The 18,754-nt window shown below is 37.9% G+C and overlaps 1 protein-coding gene across 9 annotated transcripts in view; it reads left to right on the forward strand.

Moving 5' to 3' along the window:
* TUB (TUB bipartite transcription factor) overlaps positions 1-18,754 on the forward strand; it is a 159,201-nt gene that overhangs the window by 109,691 nt on the left and 30,756 nt on the right. For 4 of the 9 annotated variants that reach the window (XM_030482911.1, XM_030482915.1, XM_030482912.1 and 1 more), the window contains exons 2-4: positions 2,248-2,299; positions 3,745-3,907; positions 15,490-15,624. In XM_030482911.1, coding sequence (XP_030338771.1) covers positions 2,248-2,299; positions 3,745-3,907; positions 15,490-15,624 — 350 coding nt within the window. Of the gene's footprint in view, positions 1-2,247; positions 2,300-3,744; positions 3,908-15,486; positions 15,625-18,754 lie in introns of all 9 variants that reach the window. The other 5 variants (XM_030482917.1, XM_030482919.1, XM_030482918.1 and 2 more) reach the window with 2 other exon arrangements.

Raw genomic sequence — 18,754 nt, forward strand, 5'->3', positions numbered from 1 at the left:
ATTTCAGCTCTTGCCCCCTGGAGCATCTGTCAGAGTGCATGGACTGCCAGATGCAGTGGTAAGATCAACTGCTAAATCTTTCTGCAAGGATTCACTGAAGTGTGAGAAAAAGGGTCAGTCATGGTTACACATATCTTGGAGTCCACTACAGATGTTTCTGAAAGCAGCAAGAGTCTTTCAAAAGAGGGTCTGATGGAATTGCTATGGAAACAGAGCTTATTTTATATATGTATGTATGTATTTATTGACAACCTGATGTCCCTTAATGGGAGATGTTGGGAGTCACCCAGTCTCAGGAGATTGAAAATCTGGGAATGTGAAATATTGGCTCCTAATCATCAATTCCAAGGTCCACTAGTCCTGTAGAAAATATTGACAAAGTACATAGTCTCAAACTGGAGTGCTCTGCTATTATAGCAGAAGAATAAAGAGGCTAAATTGGATCCTTTTTTTATCTGGACTTGCATAAGCATTATTTAGGCATCGAGAAAGGATAGAACTGCAGGCTTTTCAGTGATACTCAGTGATCATTTTCCTGCTCCCTTGTTCTGTGCAGTGTGTTATGCCACGATATAGATGGTAGGATGGTATATACATTGCTGCTTCTGCAGTTCTTATGGTCTGTATTAGCATCATTACATTTTTTTGGCTTTTTTCAAGCATTGTCTTAAATGAGGAGGATTTCCTCAAGCTGCTAAGTCTGAAACTTTATACTTAGGCATCTTTTACACAATTGTTTGGCCAATCCATTGGGGTAGTTTTATTTTCTAGCAGTGCAGCAAATATGTATTGCGGTTGTAGTGAAGAACTGTTGAAAAAAGCCCCTGACATTGTATACCATGGAGGAATGTGCATCTTCTTTTTATAAGTTGCTTCTGTAATTCATCAAACAAAGACTGCTTGGTGTAAAGAACATTTTTGTGAGTGTGAGGGTTTGTTTCTTTAACTTTTACTTTTTTGTTGGGGTTTTTTTTTTTGTGAACTATGAGTAATGCATTGCCTCTACAAGAGACCGTGTAATTTCATACCCAAGGTACTTGTACAGCACAGCTTCATTCTGTGGAACATCAGCCTTTTGTAACATATAACTTGAGTATAAATTCCGAAAAGCTAATGCTACTAATAATGCTTGATTATAGTCTTAGATAATGGTGGCATTGGAAAGGTGGCATTCTGCATGCCTTTATTGGCTGTTCTAAGTCTACTATACTGTTACTGTATCCTGAAGAGAATATGTTAATACATGGGAAGTAATATTTTTGTTGCAGTAAAATTTGATTGTATGTAGGTCAGAATTCAGGTTCATTTGTTCTGGTTTTTTTTCTTTCTTATTCTTTTTGATTGTTAGGAGTGATTATAAAACAAAAAAGAGTCTAATCTTTTATAAAAATGTGTTGTAAGAGAAAATTAATTCTACATGTAAGAGGCTATTTTTTTTTTTGCTCTATGGCACTGTCTTCTTTGTAGATGACATATTACAGTTTAAAAGATTTAATTATGTGCAATGTTTAATCATAATGTTCTTACAGTAGAGACCTTTGTTTTCTAGAAAAATAAAAAGTGTAGTCAGTAGTTTGATAAAATACTTCACAAAAATAATTTTCTGACTTCAATGCCATTGGTTTTTAACATCTAATTAATAAAAATGATTTAATGTGCCAGAGCTAATCTCCCAACTACCAACAATTAGCAGAAAGATTATATGGCAGTGTGCCGTACTGTTTGTCTTGCCAGTCTCTAAAGTTGAAGTGCATGGCAATAAGTGTGACTTTTCAGATATTCAGGAATAAATCCTGGTTTTCAGTGTACGAAAGATTAGACAGTTAATTTTCCTAATGTAATTTTAAACACTGCTGAGTTGCTAAGCAGCTCTCTTACACTCCTCGCTTTTTATGTGCTTTACCTGCAAATTTTCAGTCAAACCCCATTGCTGCATACCTCAGCGTTTTGCATTAGAAGACAGTGGAGAAGAAAGTAATCTGTAGACTGTGAATTTTGTATTTCTTTGTGAACTGTCTGAATACATATTTTTGTTGAAGTTTGTATAAGCCAGAGTTTTTCAGTTTTCCCTGGACTGCATTTAAGTTCTCTTCAGCCAATGTTTGCAAGTTAGGGCAGGCAGACTTCCCTGGAACATAGTCAGAGTTCTGTATGGATAACTCCTTCAAGAGTTTGCTCCAGTGATTGCTGTTAGGTGTTATTTTGAGTGATAAATTTGTTCCAATTACGTACTCTTTGTCTTTGCAGTGTTCTGGATGATGAGGGGAGCAGCCTGCGTCAGCAGAAGCTTGACAGGCAGGTAAGATTTTGGGAGGGGGACCTTCTTGCTCTCTGAAGTCTAGATCTTGAAGTACTGAAATCACTGACATATTTATCTGGTAATTGATAGAAAATTGCATCCTCTGATTAGGGAATGCAAAAGAAAGGTCTGTGGAGGTTACAGCTTATTTAGACTTCTAACTTCCATTAAAATTTTCCTTCTGACTGTGGTTTGGGTGATTCTCATCTCCACTGCCTTGGACTTGTTTTAGGGTGACTTACGATGTATTTGTTACCCCTTTAATGGACCGGAAAGGACAAGAAGTTCTGACAAACATGCCAGCAAACAGAGGTTTACCACAAAGTTTTTACGTCTTTTTCTTTTAATTCCATGGATTTAGCCCCTGTGGCTGTACACTAGTGGCACTATCTGCTATGTTGCCTATTTTGCTACTGTATTCCTACATGACTTTTACACAAAAGTGAGTTAGAATGTCTTCAGAATCTCTCCCATGAAATCTCAGAGAATTTTGCAATCAAGTTGTAATGGGGTTTGAGGTTTGCACTTTTCCTTTGATTTTTCTGTGGTCCTTTGTCATGTTTTTAGTTAAACCTTGTGAGTTGAATTTTATGTTTTTCTATGCATTTCCTTTCCCATTGTTTTATCAGCTTGCATGTCTACCAGCATCTCATTTTTGAATTCAAATGCTGTCTATTAATGCCATAATCCTGTACTAGATTCTGATCATTTTGAAGTCATGATGAGGTGTTCCACACAACTTGTGGAGCTGAAACAGTCCATTCTCCATTCTTATTCTTCCTTAAAAGGAGATTTGTGTATTTCCTTTCTAGAAAAGAAAAAAAACAAAACAAAACAAAACAAAAAAAACTGTACAGGAGCAGGGAATTGGGAAGATAATGGATAAGTAAAATCACCAGTTCTCTGAGGTTGTGGAAGAGGGGCTGAAGAGAGAGGTGCTTGTGGTGCCATTGGATGCTGAAAGTTTGCTTTTCAGCAGGTCTAGCTGAGAAATTAATGTGTTTAATTACAGTTTGACCTGTATAGTTGTTAAATTAGGCTCATGTCCAGCATTATCAGTTGATTCTAGTTTGCAGATTTCCTGCTTTTAATTTACAGAAATTTAAATTGGTGTCTCTGTCTCATGCCCTTGCTTTCCCTCCCATTGCTTCACAACCAGTACTCTCACACTGTTGTTTTCCCAAGGGTTATTTCCAAGGAGGCTGTGACAGCTGGTAGACTGCTCAGAAAGATCTAATTTAATTATTTGCTGTTTTCAGCAGAAGGTGTTTTAGCAGTGGGTTGGCTGTGGCTTTTTTGGAAAGATTTCCTATAACCCAATATCCCAATATCCCACTTGCCAACTGCTGCCGCTGGAGAAGGTGTAAAGATGTCCATTGTTTTTCATCATAGGTTGCTACTGTTTGGAGTCCGGTAACAGATGCTTTTCTTTGTATTTTCCTCAGCGAGCGTTGCTGGAGCAGAAGCAGAAGAAAAAGCGCCAGGAGCCATTAATGGTTCAGTCCAATGTGGACAGTCGCACAAGGACACGCAGAATGAAACATTCAGAAGAACAAGCACCATTGGTTGAATCATATCTTAACAGCAACAGCAGCACCATATATCATGGTATATAAATATGATCTATTGCATGTGTACTTACTGCAAGTCATACTATGATGCTTTCCATGTTACAGGTATGCTAATGAGAACAAAGGTAGTTGTTTTGGATTTTTTAGTAAATAATTGGTATACTTCACTTGTGTTTGGAGGTAAAAGCATCAGAACTTGCAATGCTAACCTAACAGGAGGGAGCGAGGTAACTACCTGCCATTTCAGTGCTGTGGGAAGAGAGAGTGGCTTGTCTCTTCTGCCATATACATTAAAGTATCTTCAGTCTTGGTTCCTACAGAAGTAACGCTTATGCTGTTCCACTCTGTGTATTCCTTTGTACATAATTTTGCTTAAGCCTGACAGTGTTAATGATTGATAAATTGGAAACATGTTAACTAATTTCAGCTTAGTTTGAATATAATAATTTCAAAGATACTGTGTTTCTGCAAGGATCATTAAAATTGGTGAGTAGGTAGAGAAGAACATTTCAAGCTTGTACAATGTGGTCTATGTTTTTTTATTGAAGATTACAGACTCCAGAAGGGATAGAGATGCTTCAGGTATCACAGCCATAGGGAAAAAAAGTATAATGCCATTTCTGTATTGTTAGACTTCAAAGAATTTAATCATCAGAAATAAATCCTATGGAAAACAGCTGTTACTTAGTTCTGTGCTCACCCTTGCTTTTGGCTCCCTAGTGAGGGTAGGTGCATACTTTTCCTCAGGATTCCATTGAGGGAAGCTTGGGTAACTCTTCTTCTATATCGTGTGTCTTGTAGATCTCTTTCCAGGGGTTATAGAGAACAGTAATTTTCAAATTTTCTTGTTTTGCAGATTGTTAAGTTGAATTTGATTCATAAGGGATTCATAAACCTCAATAGAAAAAGGCTTCCATCTCTGAGTATTAACAGGCATGTTAATACTCAGGCAATATTTCAGAGCTGAAATCTGCTTGTACCGGGGATGCAGTTGCCTGTTCTCAGGTTGGAAATGCTACTAGGTGCCAGAGTACTTAAGGTTTAATGTCTAAAACCCAAAACCTAAGATGGCTTTGTGAATCTACCTCTGGTAGACGTAAACCCAGACCAGCCAGAATCCTGCTCTTAAATCAAACAAACAGAAACTTAATCCATTATTCAGTTCAGATCTCTATACTCCACATGGTTACTTTTCATCTACCCTGTCATTTCATTTTCAGTTGTTTATTACATCATTCAAAAATGAGATGGCAGGTATTTACTGGACTAAGTAATCATGCTGTGAGAAGTGCAGTTCCAGAGTCTGTACCCCTGGTTTGCAAATTGGTGGAATTTTTTGCTGTGGTTGCAGCTACAGAATTTGTTGTTAGAAACTGGAAAGTTGTGTTGATACATGTTAAGGTTTCATATATAATGGGCCTTTTTTTATCTCACTTCTGCAAACAGATAGGCTACCGTGAGAATTAATTTTTTCTCTTACTATTTTAATTATGTTATTATTTTAGTTATGTATTAAAAGAATCAGTAATATTTCTCCCTCTTTACTGTCTTTTTCTCAGGGTCTGGGGAGAAAATTTTTAAGAAGATATTTAGTTTCATTCCAGTTTGACTTAAGAATTTTATTTAGCATGGAAGTTGAGTTTGTTTTCCGTACATTTTTCTTTTTAATCAGAAACCCCAGAAATTTTCTCTCTTTCCTCTTTCACTCAATAGCTTATCAAAGGTACACAACTGTTCTAAGACGTAGTATCTTATGGTACAGAGGTGCCATTGTATACTAAACCTTCTGTAATATCAGCTGAACAAGGTTTTAATTTTCACAGATCAGAGAAACAAACATTATCACCCGATAAACAGTAGTAAATTTCATATCTGCACTGAGCTAAATTTTGCAACAGTTTGCACTAGAGTGGGCTTTCTGACTTAAGTGAGATTAACTGTGCTTTTAAGGTAAAAGTGACCCTTCCTGTAGTATTACACCACACCATTTACTGGAATTCTTACTAATTTATTCTACTTAAATAAGTTTGTTCTAAATTTGCCTTTCAAACCCTTTCAATATGTCACAAGATTTCAGAGGAGCAAAAAAATATAGTAATATTTCTCATATTCAACATGGAGTTTGTTAATTCCTGGGGACAGCTGTCCTTGTAATAAATGGTGCAGTTAGCAAAAGCCAATTTAGGACAATTTAATTACCTAGTAAAGTGTTAGTTAGGAACATTGCTTTTGAAAATATAAGAACTTCAGAAGTGTCCTTTTTTGGTGTGGTCTTCTCTGCGAATGTGCTTTGTGTCTTAAGTTACACTGCATGGTATGTATTTAGGTTTTGATGACCATTTTTAACTCTGGTATTCAGCTTCAGGGTAGGCATTTTTTCCCCCTTCAATAAAAACATTTGTATGTGGCAGTGTCGGATGCATGAGACAGCTGGGCTGTTTCTAAAGAACTATTCTGCTCTTTTCCGTTCATTTGTTTCTGTTATGGGCATGCTGATTTTAAGTTAAGAATGACTCTTTGATGGGAGCTGATGGTCTACTGAATGAGCTACATTGCTTGGATGAGCATGTTTGTGAAATCAATTCCTGTACTGCAAATGCTACAAAAAGATCACTTCTTTCCACCTATCATCCTCCTGTACTCTCTTTTTTTAGCTTGTACTAATTCTGTGTAGCACAAAAGTACTTGTTGATTTCAACAAATAATTGGATGCCTGTGTGGAGGTATCTCTATGGTACTTTGAGCAAAGTAGGTCAGAGATAACAGCAATTCTGAGATGTTAGGCTTTCTGTGCTGGGAAATTTTCTTTCATACACTGCCATAACTTGTTCTGATGCTGTTATCTGTGCTGCAATAGTTCCCTGATGGGCAACTCTACTCTGGAATAAAAACTCATTTCATTCCAGAATAATAATCAGTGTGTGGAGTAAAAGGCCAGTCACTTCTGTTCTGGAATAGAACATTGGCCTGATGAGCTATTTGTAGGTAGATATAGTGGAACAGTGTATTTCGCTAGTTAAGCTGATCGTAAGTTTTTCCATATAAAGGAGGCCTTAACTGGTTTTGATCTTCTGCAAGGAGTTGCAGGGTGATGGCTGCTAGTCCTCTGGCTGCACATGTATTTTGCTTCATCTAGCTTGGAGCCAAAGGGAAGTGTAAATAAATCTAAGATGCAGTAGGATGGAGGGGCTGTGACTGAGTTCGGCTGGAGCAGCTCACAAAAGGGATTATACAAATGTGACTTTCCTACACCTGTGTTGCTTAGGATTGAGGATGCTGGGACCAGTTTAATTCAGTATGAAATTGAGCAGGTACAAGGCTCTCTCGAGTTTTTGGTTTTTGTTGGTTTAATAGGTAACAGAATCGCTCTGCTGAAAGGGTGTCTCCACAGAGTAAGGAGGAGAATTGCCAGGATCATTTTACTTAGGCACCTTCATAACAGAGAGGTGACACACTGGCAGGATGAAATGGTATCTCTCTTCCCTGACAATGGTACTAGCAATTGCTCTGGGTGCTGTGAGACTTTTAAGATGGGTGCACTTCCACTGAGGAAGTGGCTATGCAGAATTCACCATGCACCAGTCTCCATGCAGATCTTTTCTTAGTTCCTGCCCGTATTTCACCTGCAGGTAAAAGTTTTCCAATCCTGTAGCTTGTAAATGACTTGCATGCAGTATATATTTTTAAAACCTTTTGGTTGTTGGCATAATGACTAATTAATAACAACAAAAGTATTTGAGTTGTCTGCAGGACTTGACATGAATTATGTTGAATATGCCAACTCGAGATAAAATGAATCCTTGGCACTCTGGTCCGAATGGAAAGTGTTCATGTAAAATGATGAACGTAGTGTTGCTCCCCATCTCTCCTCTGCCCTGAAATGCAAGTATTAATATACTTTAGGGACCACACTTGTAGGTTAGACCCTAAATTATCTTCCCGCTGTTTCAAGCAACAGGTATCCTTCCATTAACTTCCATGATGTTTGCCTCCAATTATTACAACTATTACAAATAATGCATCTCTTTCAGTACCAAATACAACTTCATCACTATTTCATCATTATAAATAGCAAAATAAGAACCAATAACAAAATTTTCTATTGCTATTAAGCACATGTATTTTTTTTTACATCGTATGTAAAAGACAACAAAGTCATTTATTCGCTGGAATAAATTTAATTCTTCTGTGTAGGAGAGATCACTTATAAATTGCTCTGTCTTCTCTTTCTTGTGTTCTTCTTTATTTTCAATTCAATGTCCTTCATAAGAACATATTGCTACCTGTTTGTTTAAATTTTTTATTAAATTTCACTTGCCATTCTGTAATGCCTCTCAGTCACATCTGCGGGTTTGTTTTCCTGTATCTCTACACCACGTATTTTTGAAGTTGTTGAAAACCTGAACAAACATTTTGGCCTGATATGACATTGCCAAATTCTGCTATGAGTACAGTTCTTTTCAATCTAGATTGAAAATACATACTGAGCATTCTTGGAGCCAAGTAGCATGCAGAGATACACTAGTTACCGCAGCAATTTAATTACATTATTTAATTACTTTTAATGCAAATGATGAAAGCCCATTTTTACAGAGAAGAGTAATTTTACTTCTGTGAAAATGGTGAATTTCCATTGGGGAGCAATTTTTCTTTTCGCAGCACTGAGGAAGGCAGAGATCTGAATGAGTGCCAGATATGCTTTCATTAATATTACCATACTTTGTTGCAGCTGTGGCTTGGTTTTTTTAAGGCTTGAAATTAAAAATGTTTTCAATTACATATTCTCAGAGTAATTTTCATAGCAACTTTCAATTTAGAGATTTAGATTAACCATGTGTAAAAATGCAAAATTACTTTCTTACTTTCCTTCTTGACATTTGGCAGCACATTAGATGTAATGGTTGTGTTGTGTGTTGAACAGACTTCTGATGGTAAGTCGTAGCTCTGGATGGTTAATTTTGACGTGTCATTCTGTTCCTTTGCCATGAATGATGAGAGCTTTTTGAGAAGTATCAAGCTGTCAGATGTATAAGATGACATCAATTAACTATCCATTTAAAACTCCATATATTTGCATGTTCATCAAAACAGTGCCTCGCCCTCTCTGTTTTCCACTGACCTTGAAATGAGAAGGTATTTGTTTATTTTTTTGAAGATAGCAAGGAATGTTCTGTGCACAAGACTATTAATACTGAGAGATCAGGCAGCATTCCAAGTATAATGTGGGCAAAATACTTAACTTCCAATAAGCATATATTCTGAAATTTCCCTTTCAGCTGCAGTCTCTTCACTTTCATCCCTTAAAGCATCTTTTTGATTTATCAGCAATCCTTACTGCATTAGTACATTTCCAAAATAAACAAACGAACCCAGCAGCAGCAATCAGAGAGCAGCGGGTAGCAAGAGATTTAGAGGTCTTTTTGTGGTTCTTGGTACTGAAAGATTTGAGTTAAGTTCCACTTAAATTGTATTTACTTTCAGTTACTACTTTACAACTAGCTGTTATTTTCTGTCCTTGACAATCTCAGTGTCTGGGAGCAGCAGGGGCAGGAGATGAGGGTGACCCCAGCATGGGAGATGCCCTCACAAATCAACCCACCGGCTTCAGACACAGCATGCAGAACCAGCCACTGCCAACAGGATTCTCGGCAGAGCCACAAGGGATGAATCCGGGGCCCTCCAGAGTGCCTCCAGGTTAGAAAGGAGATGGGGCTGCAGCATACGTAAGAGGAGTCCATCACACAGATGAACTACCTAGAGTGTAGCACCAGGGTCCTCCCAGGAGGCATACCTGGGACACAGCACACCTACAGCATGAGCTGAAATCCTGCCCATGGCAGGATGAGGGTGGAAGCCCCCAAGGATGCTCATCAGGGCGATTAAAGCCTACGCGTACCCCTCAGGGCCCCAGAACACAAAACAATTATGTAATTCCTTACTGTCTTTAATCTTCATGGCATAGGTTTTTCATGGATCATTTTAGCTTTCCTTATTAGTTGTCTGCTTCCCAAAGAGTCTAAATCATTGCTGTTAACTCTCCATTTCACATGATTCCTTTTCTTTCCCCCATCCCCGGGGTAAGACAGCAGTTATGTGGGGGTTGAGAAGAATCTTTTGTTTAATTTTTTCCTTTGTTCTTTCTGAGGAAATCTTCTTATAGCAGTGAGCTTTTAATAATGACCTTAAGCAGCACCAGATTCTCATGTACACTTGTTCCTTTTTTCGAAGCCCATTCCCATTCAGTTTTACTTGTGAGTATTTTCACCTTTGTAGAAGCAGCCTACTCAACACATCAGTGTTAGATACATAAGCTGCAAGAAGACATAGGGAATTTATGGGCAATATTAGTTTTTGGGAATCTGATTGTTACTAGCTGCAGGGGTAATGCCTTTGATTATAAGCATTTTGAAGCAGAAACCAAATCTTTGCATGGGATTAAATATTAACTAACATACCAGTGTCCTTGCCCTAATTCAGGCCCTTCCGTTTAGCTAATTTTATTGTCTATATAAAACTAATAAAAATACTGTATTGCATTGTAAAATACAGTAGGTTTGCCCATCTTTACAGTATTTCTGATAGAATCCAGTATCATTTAGATGGATTGTACACCAGATCAGAATCTAAGTTGATAAATAAAGTAATAATGAACAGCCCAAATAAGCAGCAAGATTCACTAAGGTTAGAACTTTACAAAGTAAAACAGCAAGCTGTTCTTACAATGAAGCACAAGAACATCTCAGTCAACTGTAAGAAAAGGACAATCAATTTGCATTGATTTGTTAAGGTACACTGAACTGTAATTTATGGTTTTTTGCATGGTACTTACCCTGGATTTCACTTTTACTGTTGAGAGGACATTGGTAAATAAAATGAGCATTTGCCTTAGCCGGTGGAGCCAATGGTTTTCCTCACATACCTCATCATCTGGTTCGTTCTCTTTCTATTATTTCAGGTGTTTTCCACACAGACTGCACAAATTTTTAATGTAGCAATTTAATTTTCTTTTCTTTTTTTTCTTTTTTTTTTTTTTGTGATTTTTCACTCATTTCATTCTTCAGATAATGTACTGATCAAACCCATTTTTTTGCAGCACATGGCATTTTTATGTGATGGAGATTGGTAAGTTGTGATTCATAGAGATTCTTTAGTTTCTTCCTCTAAGATCATCAGAGTGTGCAAGCACTCCTATCAAGACAAATGGTCATGCAAATGGAAAAAAGAATCTGCATTTTCACTGCATGCTACTTTGAAACTAATTTCCTGTGAACTTCTCATCATGAAGGCCAGATGGAAAAACATGCTTTCCATTTACTCATATAAATATGTGTGGATAACTATCTTTCAATTTTTTTTTTCAATTCTGTGTTGTCTGCGTCACAGGTAACACAGAATTTGTCACTTCCTTACAAATTGCATCCTTTTGTTTGATTGTGCATTGTAGCTTTATCCCTGTTGCCTGTAACACACAGTGTTGTCCAACAAGGAACTGCTTCGTGGGAGAGGCTTCTTTTTCCCACTTTTAACAGTTAGGCCGTTGGTGATGCACGGCAAAGACAGGATACTGCCCTTCTCTGCTTACATGCGAGTCCTTCTACACTCACCTTGTGTTAATGGACTATTTGTTTGTTCCTCTTTCCAGCTCAGATCCTGAATTAATATCACACTATGTGCTCTTTTCTGTCTCCCCAAAAGTTTTGTTTTTTTTTCCTAATCCTGTATTGAGGGTAGTAGTCAGTACTTGATTTAATGAACATGGATGAATAACACTAAAATTAAAATCATTTCATTGTTTTATTTGAAAGCTTGCCATTTTTCTCAAAACTATTTCTTACAATTTATGAGTTCAAATGAGAACAAAACACCATATCTGAGAGTCCATTGCTATTTGCTGTTAGGAATTCTGTCTCCCCACAACACATGCTCCTCCATTTTTGTCTTGTCCAAATGCAAATTCTACTACAAATGAATAATTCTAATAGAAAAGGAAAATATTGGGGGGCGGGGTGGTTAAGTGAAGATTTTAACAATTTGGGGTGGGGCACATGGAGTATTGGGCTAGATTTTCAAATGTAGTCTCCTATTGTTTAAGGTAACTCTCATAGGGATTTTTGAAGTTGTCTAAATTTCTCTTTGTACTGAAATGAATGCATTTTTGAGTGACAGTCTTTGAAACTTCATCCCTGTATAGCTGCATTTAAGGTTCTTTTTTTATCCTGTGGTACTGCCTATCATTGTTTTTAACTCTTTAACATCCAACTAAGGATGTAATTTACTGTCATATCAGCAAATATTATCTAGGGAGGCCAGTTTATCTAATATTCCTTATTCAGACTTTCTTGCAGGGAACTGTTTTATGGGGCTATCTAAAGCCTGTGGAGAATGCAGGTTAGAGTTTGCCTCAAGGTTCCCATCCTGCTGAGAAGGGAAATTCTTGTCAGGCTGTTACTTAGTGATTCAAAAATGTAGTAAAGGGCAGAGGGGAAGACATTTGATCCCCTGACAACATGGTTGGGGATAAACACTGCCTCTATGGATTGCTTCATCTCCACAGAGACAGACTAGGCGTGCTGGTTCAATAAGTTCAAAGCTCCATGTGCTAATGGCCAGCTGCAGAGTGAGTACAGAGGGTATCAGAAATGGTTGTTCTTACAACTCTCCAGGGCAAGAGAACACTGGAAACAGAAAACGGAGTTTTTTACTTTGTTCAACATCTAAATCTGTTGGACCCACTAAGCAGGGTAGGTCCATAGAGCTCTCTCTGCAGGTTGGCAGGCTTCAGAAGACAGCCCATTGCCCACTCCTCTGTAGAGATCAAAGTATTGGCTGGCCCTGTTGGCAGGAACTACTGCACTGTGTGAACTTCACTTCCTACCGCACTGCAGTGGGCAGCACTTACCCATGAGGTGTCTGAGGAGGTTAGTGCTTATAGGCAGGGGAGACCAGTGCTCATCCTGTGCTTAAATGTGTATATGTAGCCAAATGTCCCAGAATTCAGTGCTGTCCTGAACTGAATTTGTACAGTCAGTAACAAAAATACATAATTTCTTTGGTATCTGCAGTCACAAAAGAAAACATTTGTGAGTGGATGAGCCTTAGTTGAGGTTTGCTATTTGCCGAATAGTTCATAGCTAAGAGTAAGATGGTTTTGTGGTGCAGATGGTATTTTGGGATTAGATTTGGATTTATCTTAGAGGTGGTGCTTTAAATGTAATTGTAAAGCTCAGAAAAGCATCGTTTAGAAACAGGAAATTCTGTGCCAATTCCTTTCATGAACCCAGCTGCAGCATCTGCACATTTATGGTTTAAATCTTATTTTTAAGCCTCCATCACTTAAAGTGAAAGTCCTGTTTACCAGAGACATCAGTGATGGTATATGCTCAGAATGGCTGCTGGACTGAAATCTCTGCCTTACAGAGTAAAGCAATGGAAATATTTTCTTCTCTGTATTTTGGAGCTCCATCATGTATGTACTTATAATCAGATATCTCTTGCTGCAAGTTATAAGACAAAAGTAATTTAAAAAGCTTCAGGCTTTTAGTTGTTAGATCAAAGGATGGCTGACAAGATAGCAAAGATAAGTCTTTAGCTTTTCAATTAGCAATGTCAGAGTGTTTCATCCTTTGCTGATTAATCATTGCTTTGGACCAAGTAAATGATGCTTCATCTGAGTGAATGAGTATGGCCATATTTAAAATGATTTAGAGAACTGTCTGCTCATTTAATACAGGCAATTTGTACTGAATTTAATTATAATGTGGATTAGCATTTTCAAAACAAAAGAACACCCCCTGGTTTTTAAGGAGAGACTGAGCTACAAATACAGGATAGATTGCTGGGTTGGCAAGTCACACATTTAAAGACTGTGGAGCGGAGACTCTTTGGTTCTCTGCTTAGTCCAAGGCTGCCATGCCCATGGAAATAGGACCCAGTGTACTGTCTTTAATGTGACATTTTCCCTAGCATCCTGTGCACTCACTCCTTTGATTATGTCTTACTCATTTCCAGTGCTCCTCTACACTTAGTGAAGGGACTGCAGTCTTGTGAGTAATGGATGATGAAGACACATATGAGGAGTTGGGCAGTGACAAGCTGTTTTTTTGGGCTTTTAGTCACACCTCTACTAATTTAATGTATGTTTTCTATAAATCTGGAACTCTTCCTTTGCATAATGAGAAAAGGAGCGTGTGTTTACTGAGTGCCTCAGATGCTCATTGTGTTGTGAATATAATGCTATTCATGACAGATTGCTGTGCTGAAGAGGGTAGCTGTGGGTTTGCAAGCTACAGTGTCCACAGACAGGGCTAAATCCATTTCATCTTACTCCTCTAAGAATCTCCTTGGTGTTTCCATTACTATTCATGTGCCGGAAGGATTCCTGATGAACAGGGAAGTTGCCTCACGGACCAGAAGCCTAGGGAGAATTTCCCCCTTCAGAGAGAGATTACTGGCAGTCCAATGTCATTGGGCATCATTTGGCCCTTTGGGGGTTTATTTAGTGTCTCAGGGTATTTTAAAAGTAATTTTATGGGCATCCATTTCTTTCTGGTAAGGTTTCTTAGTGGACTGGTTTTATCCTTTTAAATAAAGCACTTTAGTTTTGGGAAAAAAGAAAGGGATGGTGGGAGGCTCCAAGTGCCAGGGTGATATCCGTCTGAGATAAACCACAGCCACCACATGAGGCCACTGGGGCTTAGCAATTGACAGTGACCAGCAACTGGCACCAACATCTCTTAGTGCCTACTTACAAGGTGTTTTCTTTGTAAGTTAAAGTGTGATGATTGCTTTATTGTATTTCACAGAGGTAATTAGTTTTATGCCTTTGTAAACTCAGTATTATTTCACTTAAAGGCTTGGCGGGGCCAGAAGAAAGAGTTACCCTGTGTTGCTTTCACAGATTCAAATATTGACCCCAAAGTGTGTCATGCTTTTGGCAAATGATAAAGCATTGCATGAATTATGCTGACACTCACAGTTTATGCCATGCATATTATGTTGAGACTTCTAAGGAATTAATTAATTTGTGTATGTTACAAAGTAGGAGTAGTTTTTATTTTTGGCTTGGGTATACTTTCAGCATAAAATGCATGGCCGTTCTACTCATCATACTGTGATACATACAGCTGTGCAAGCGGTATTTTGAAAATAACCTTCCAATGATTCCTTGTTTTCAGGGTTAAGATGTAGCATTAAGTACAGGCACTACAAACTCTAAATACAATTTTTCTGCCTTCATGCTGCCACAGTTGGTGATCAGTCTGGCAGAGCTTTACTGTGAGGAAAAGTGCTTCCTACAATAGCTCAGCAACACATTAATATTCTGATGTCACTTTTGGCCTGAAAGTTAGGAGCTAATAGATTATTGGAAAGAGGTAAAAAGTTAGGAAATACATTCCAGCTAACCTAACACTTTCAGGTTTACTGTAGCTTTGCAAATTCTGGTTTATTTGACTCTTCTCTCTGCATGAATTGTCTGAAATACCAAAAAAACTCAGCTGTGTCTGCTTACGCTTTTATACCTTCACAGAGTTCTCAATTCATTCTCTCCTCTCTCTTTGTTTCTTTCTTCTTTCTCTCTCTGTTTTCTTTATGGTGGGGTACCCTGAATCTCTCAAGCAGTGCAGGAGGCCGAACAGGAAGATGTAAAGGTGGTAGTGGATGCCCAAGCTCCGAAACCAACTAAAAAAACCAAGGCTGCAGCTGCGAGCTGTCAGACTGGCAGCACCAGAAAGGAGAAAAAAGGGAAACACAAAGGTTAGCTGCATGCGGCTGAATGTCAGATGTGGAATTGACTGAAAGTACATCTTTTTCTTTTCTCCTTTTTTTTTTTTTTAAATTTCTATGTATTTTTGTAAAGAGCCTGAAAGTAATTTCTTGAAATTTTTATGAGATTGGAAAATGTGAGTGGTTTGGTCTTGCTTTGGCATGTGCAACATGGAAGTGAAGGAGGGCTAAAATTTGTAAACTGAGTCTTTTCCAAAACGAGAGTGTTCAAATTGCAGAGGAGGAAAAAAGTACTGATGGAAAAATGGCTGGTGTTTTCCTTCTGTGTTAAAGAAATGAGAACCATCTTACATCAATGTGGTTTCTGAAGACTGTCTGCATGTAATGTAATTTGGCAAAAGAGCCTTAAATTGCAGTCACTTCTGTCCAGACTTTTACTGAGGCTTAAGCTATACAAATTAGAGATTTAAGTGGGCATTTTGTAAATCAGTTCAACAAAACTGAAATAACATCCTCAAAAGGGTTCTTCAAGTTTTTACTTCAGTGTTACTCTGTCTCACCTGGTCAACATATGGAGGTGTTTGTATGAAAAATTTTCTGCAATGATTTTGGGTGAGAGTAGGTAGACAAAAAATACGCTATTGACAATGACAAAGGGGTAGGTGGAAATGACATTGCCATTATTAGATTTACTATTTGAGCTACATAGTGATGGAAGAAGTAACATGAGCTACTTTAGAGGCATTCACATTTTGTGTATATGTATGTGCACACTCACAAAGCGAGAGAGGTTTTTGTACCACATACGATTTCTTTTTATTTGATGGTGAATACCTTTCCAGCAATGCGCAGTTCTTGGATAAGGCCACTGCAACACTATCCTGCCTGGACTGTATTCTTGTCTTGTGTATGTCCAACAGTCTCTCCATTATTGCTTAAGTAAGAAAATAGTGTATATCCTTGACAAGTCTACGTAAAGATAGCAATGACTAATAAGGGTAATTACTGAGGTCAGAGTATTGGGGTTTACCTATAGGGATTTTGCAGGATTTGAGCTTACCTTTTCCAAATCCTTTACACATATTTTACATATTGCAGCTTAATTATTGAGATCTGAATCTACAGCATCTCTATCTCTCTGGCTGCAAAGGAAGCCCCAGGTTAGACAGGCTTTAGAGTCTGGCCCTGAGGCAAAGACTTTATCCATATATTTGGAAAAAAGATGGTGTGTGTCAGTACCTAGTCCTAAAATAGTAAGTAAAAGTCAAAGGTAAAATTATCAGAATGTAAAAATCGTTGGCAAAATAAGTGAACAGAAACCTAATGTTTCTCAATTTAATGCAAAAAGTAATGCCACTGCAGCATAGTAATACAGATGTCAAATTTTACTTTGAAGTACATCTCGGTGAAAAGTAAAAATTCTTTTACTAGTTTAAAGGTAAACCTGTCTTAAGCTGTAGCTGATCATTGTGCAGGGTAGTACTTAAATCATGGTTACTACATAACCTTGAGGCTCTGTTTAATCTCATAATGCTTGGTTTGCCTTCATGGGCTGTCTGTGTCTGTGCTATGTTCAGAACTTCACAATTGTGCTGGTCAGCTCCAGCACAGAGCGAGAAGCAGTAATCATTTAAGTGTGTGATTTCCAGGGCCGTTCTGCAGATGCTGGTCACATGCATGCTGGGGCTGCCCAGGCTTGATAGCTCTCTGCAAGCTTACTGCTAGGTGTAGGCAAGTTAGACCCTGAGCAGCGTGTGCTTACTGTGAAGGAGTTGCACAGTTTTCTATTACCTCTCAGCAGGTAACATCCAGTATATTTCTTATATGCCAATAATATTTCTATTAATTTTCTGAAAAATTCCCCAAACAGGCAAATCTTGACGTATTTTAATAGTTGTGTCAGTAAAAGTAACACAACTTAATGTAGACTGAGAGCTTTTGCATGCTGATACTGCTCTGTGTTGGAAACTAATATCGATAGCTGTGCTGTATGTGATCCACTCTGGCCTTCAGCATTTGCCCATCAATGGCATCTTGTGTATGTTTCCATGGACTGGAGGTGTTATTCATCAACTATACTAAAGAAAATTTTGAGTACCTCCCCTCCTGAAGGTTATGTTGATGATTAGTAACAAATCTCAAGAAACACGCATCCCTGTCAGCTGGAGAGTATTCAGAGCATACACATAGCACCGTCTCATCCAGCTCATCTACTTTTTCTGCACAATGGTATTTAACTGTTCATTCATGTATAATTTCACCCTTGGAATCATACCTAGTTTACCTTTGATAGTGTTGTAAAACTGGAGCTTTTGCAGGGGATTATAACTGAATTTCCATTCTTACATCCTTACTGAAGCTGCAAAATAATTTGGTTTTGGATGAAAAAGTAAAACCAAATGCAACTTTAAAATTCCGGAGGGATTTTACTGATCAATCCACTGCAGACATAGCTAGTTCACGTTATTTATGAATGAAGAAAATGCAAGTGATAGCAGAACCCTGTAATAGAACTTTTATCAGTTTTTCAGTTACTTTTAAGAGTAAGTATGAATCTTGAAAGATTTTATAATAATATTGAATGGATTTGCTAATGACTTCAGATCTGAATAATGAAAATGGATGAAAGGTGAATTGTTTTATGCCATTTTGTGGCACAAGAGATTTTGTTGGAGGAGGTTCATTGGCAATTAGATGAAATCTTGAAAGTTTTAGGTTCTGCTTTTAGCTTTGCAGGTTTTGTCTCCACTCTGACTACTCTGACTGTAACCTTTGTATGTCCTGCAAACAAGCAGGATAAGTGCACTTAAGATGCTAAAATAACATTTTAAAGGTTTCTGTTAGAATTTAACTACAGTGAGCATTACCTTTCCAAGCATAGCCAAGCTTTTTGTGCTTTAAGAAAAAAGAACCTTTAGACCAGATCCTGTGAATAATAAGCTAATTCAGAGTGAAAATCATTGACTTATACATGAATAGCTCTTGAAGATGTAGTGTAATGATTGTACTTTGGTCTTAGATGTGTAATGCATTTTTTAGTGGCTCAGAGAACAATGAAACTATGATCAGAACAATGTGCTAAAGACAAACGCGAAGGAAATAGTAGGTTTAATGAGGTTATGCTGACATAAGGCAAGAAGAGGAATGTGGCTAATTGCTC

Source organism: Strigops habroptila, chromosome 4, assembly GCF_004027225.2.
Source record: "Strigops habroptila isolate Jane chromosome 4, bStrHab1.2.pri, whole genome shotgun sequence".
Taxonomy (NCBI): Eukaryota; Metazoa; Chordata; class Aves; order Psittaciformes; family Psittacidae; genus Strigops; species Strigops habroptila.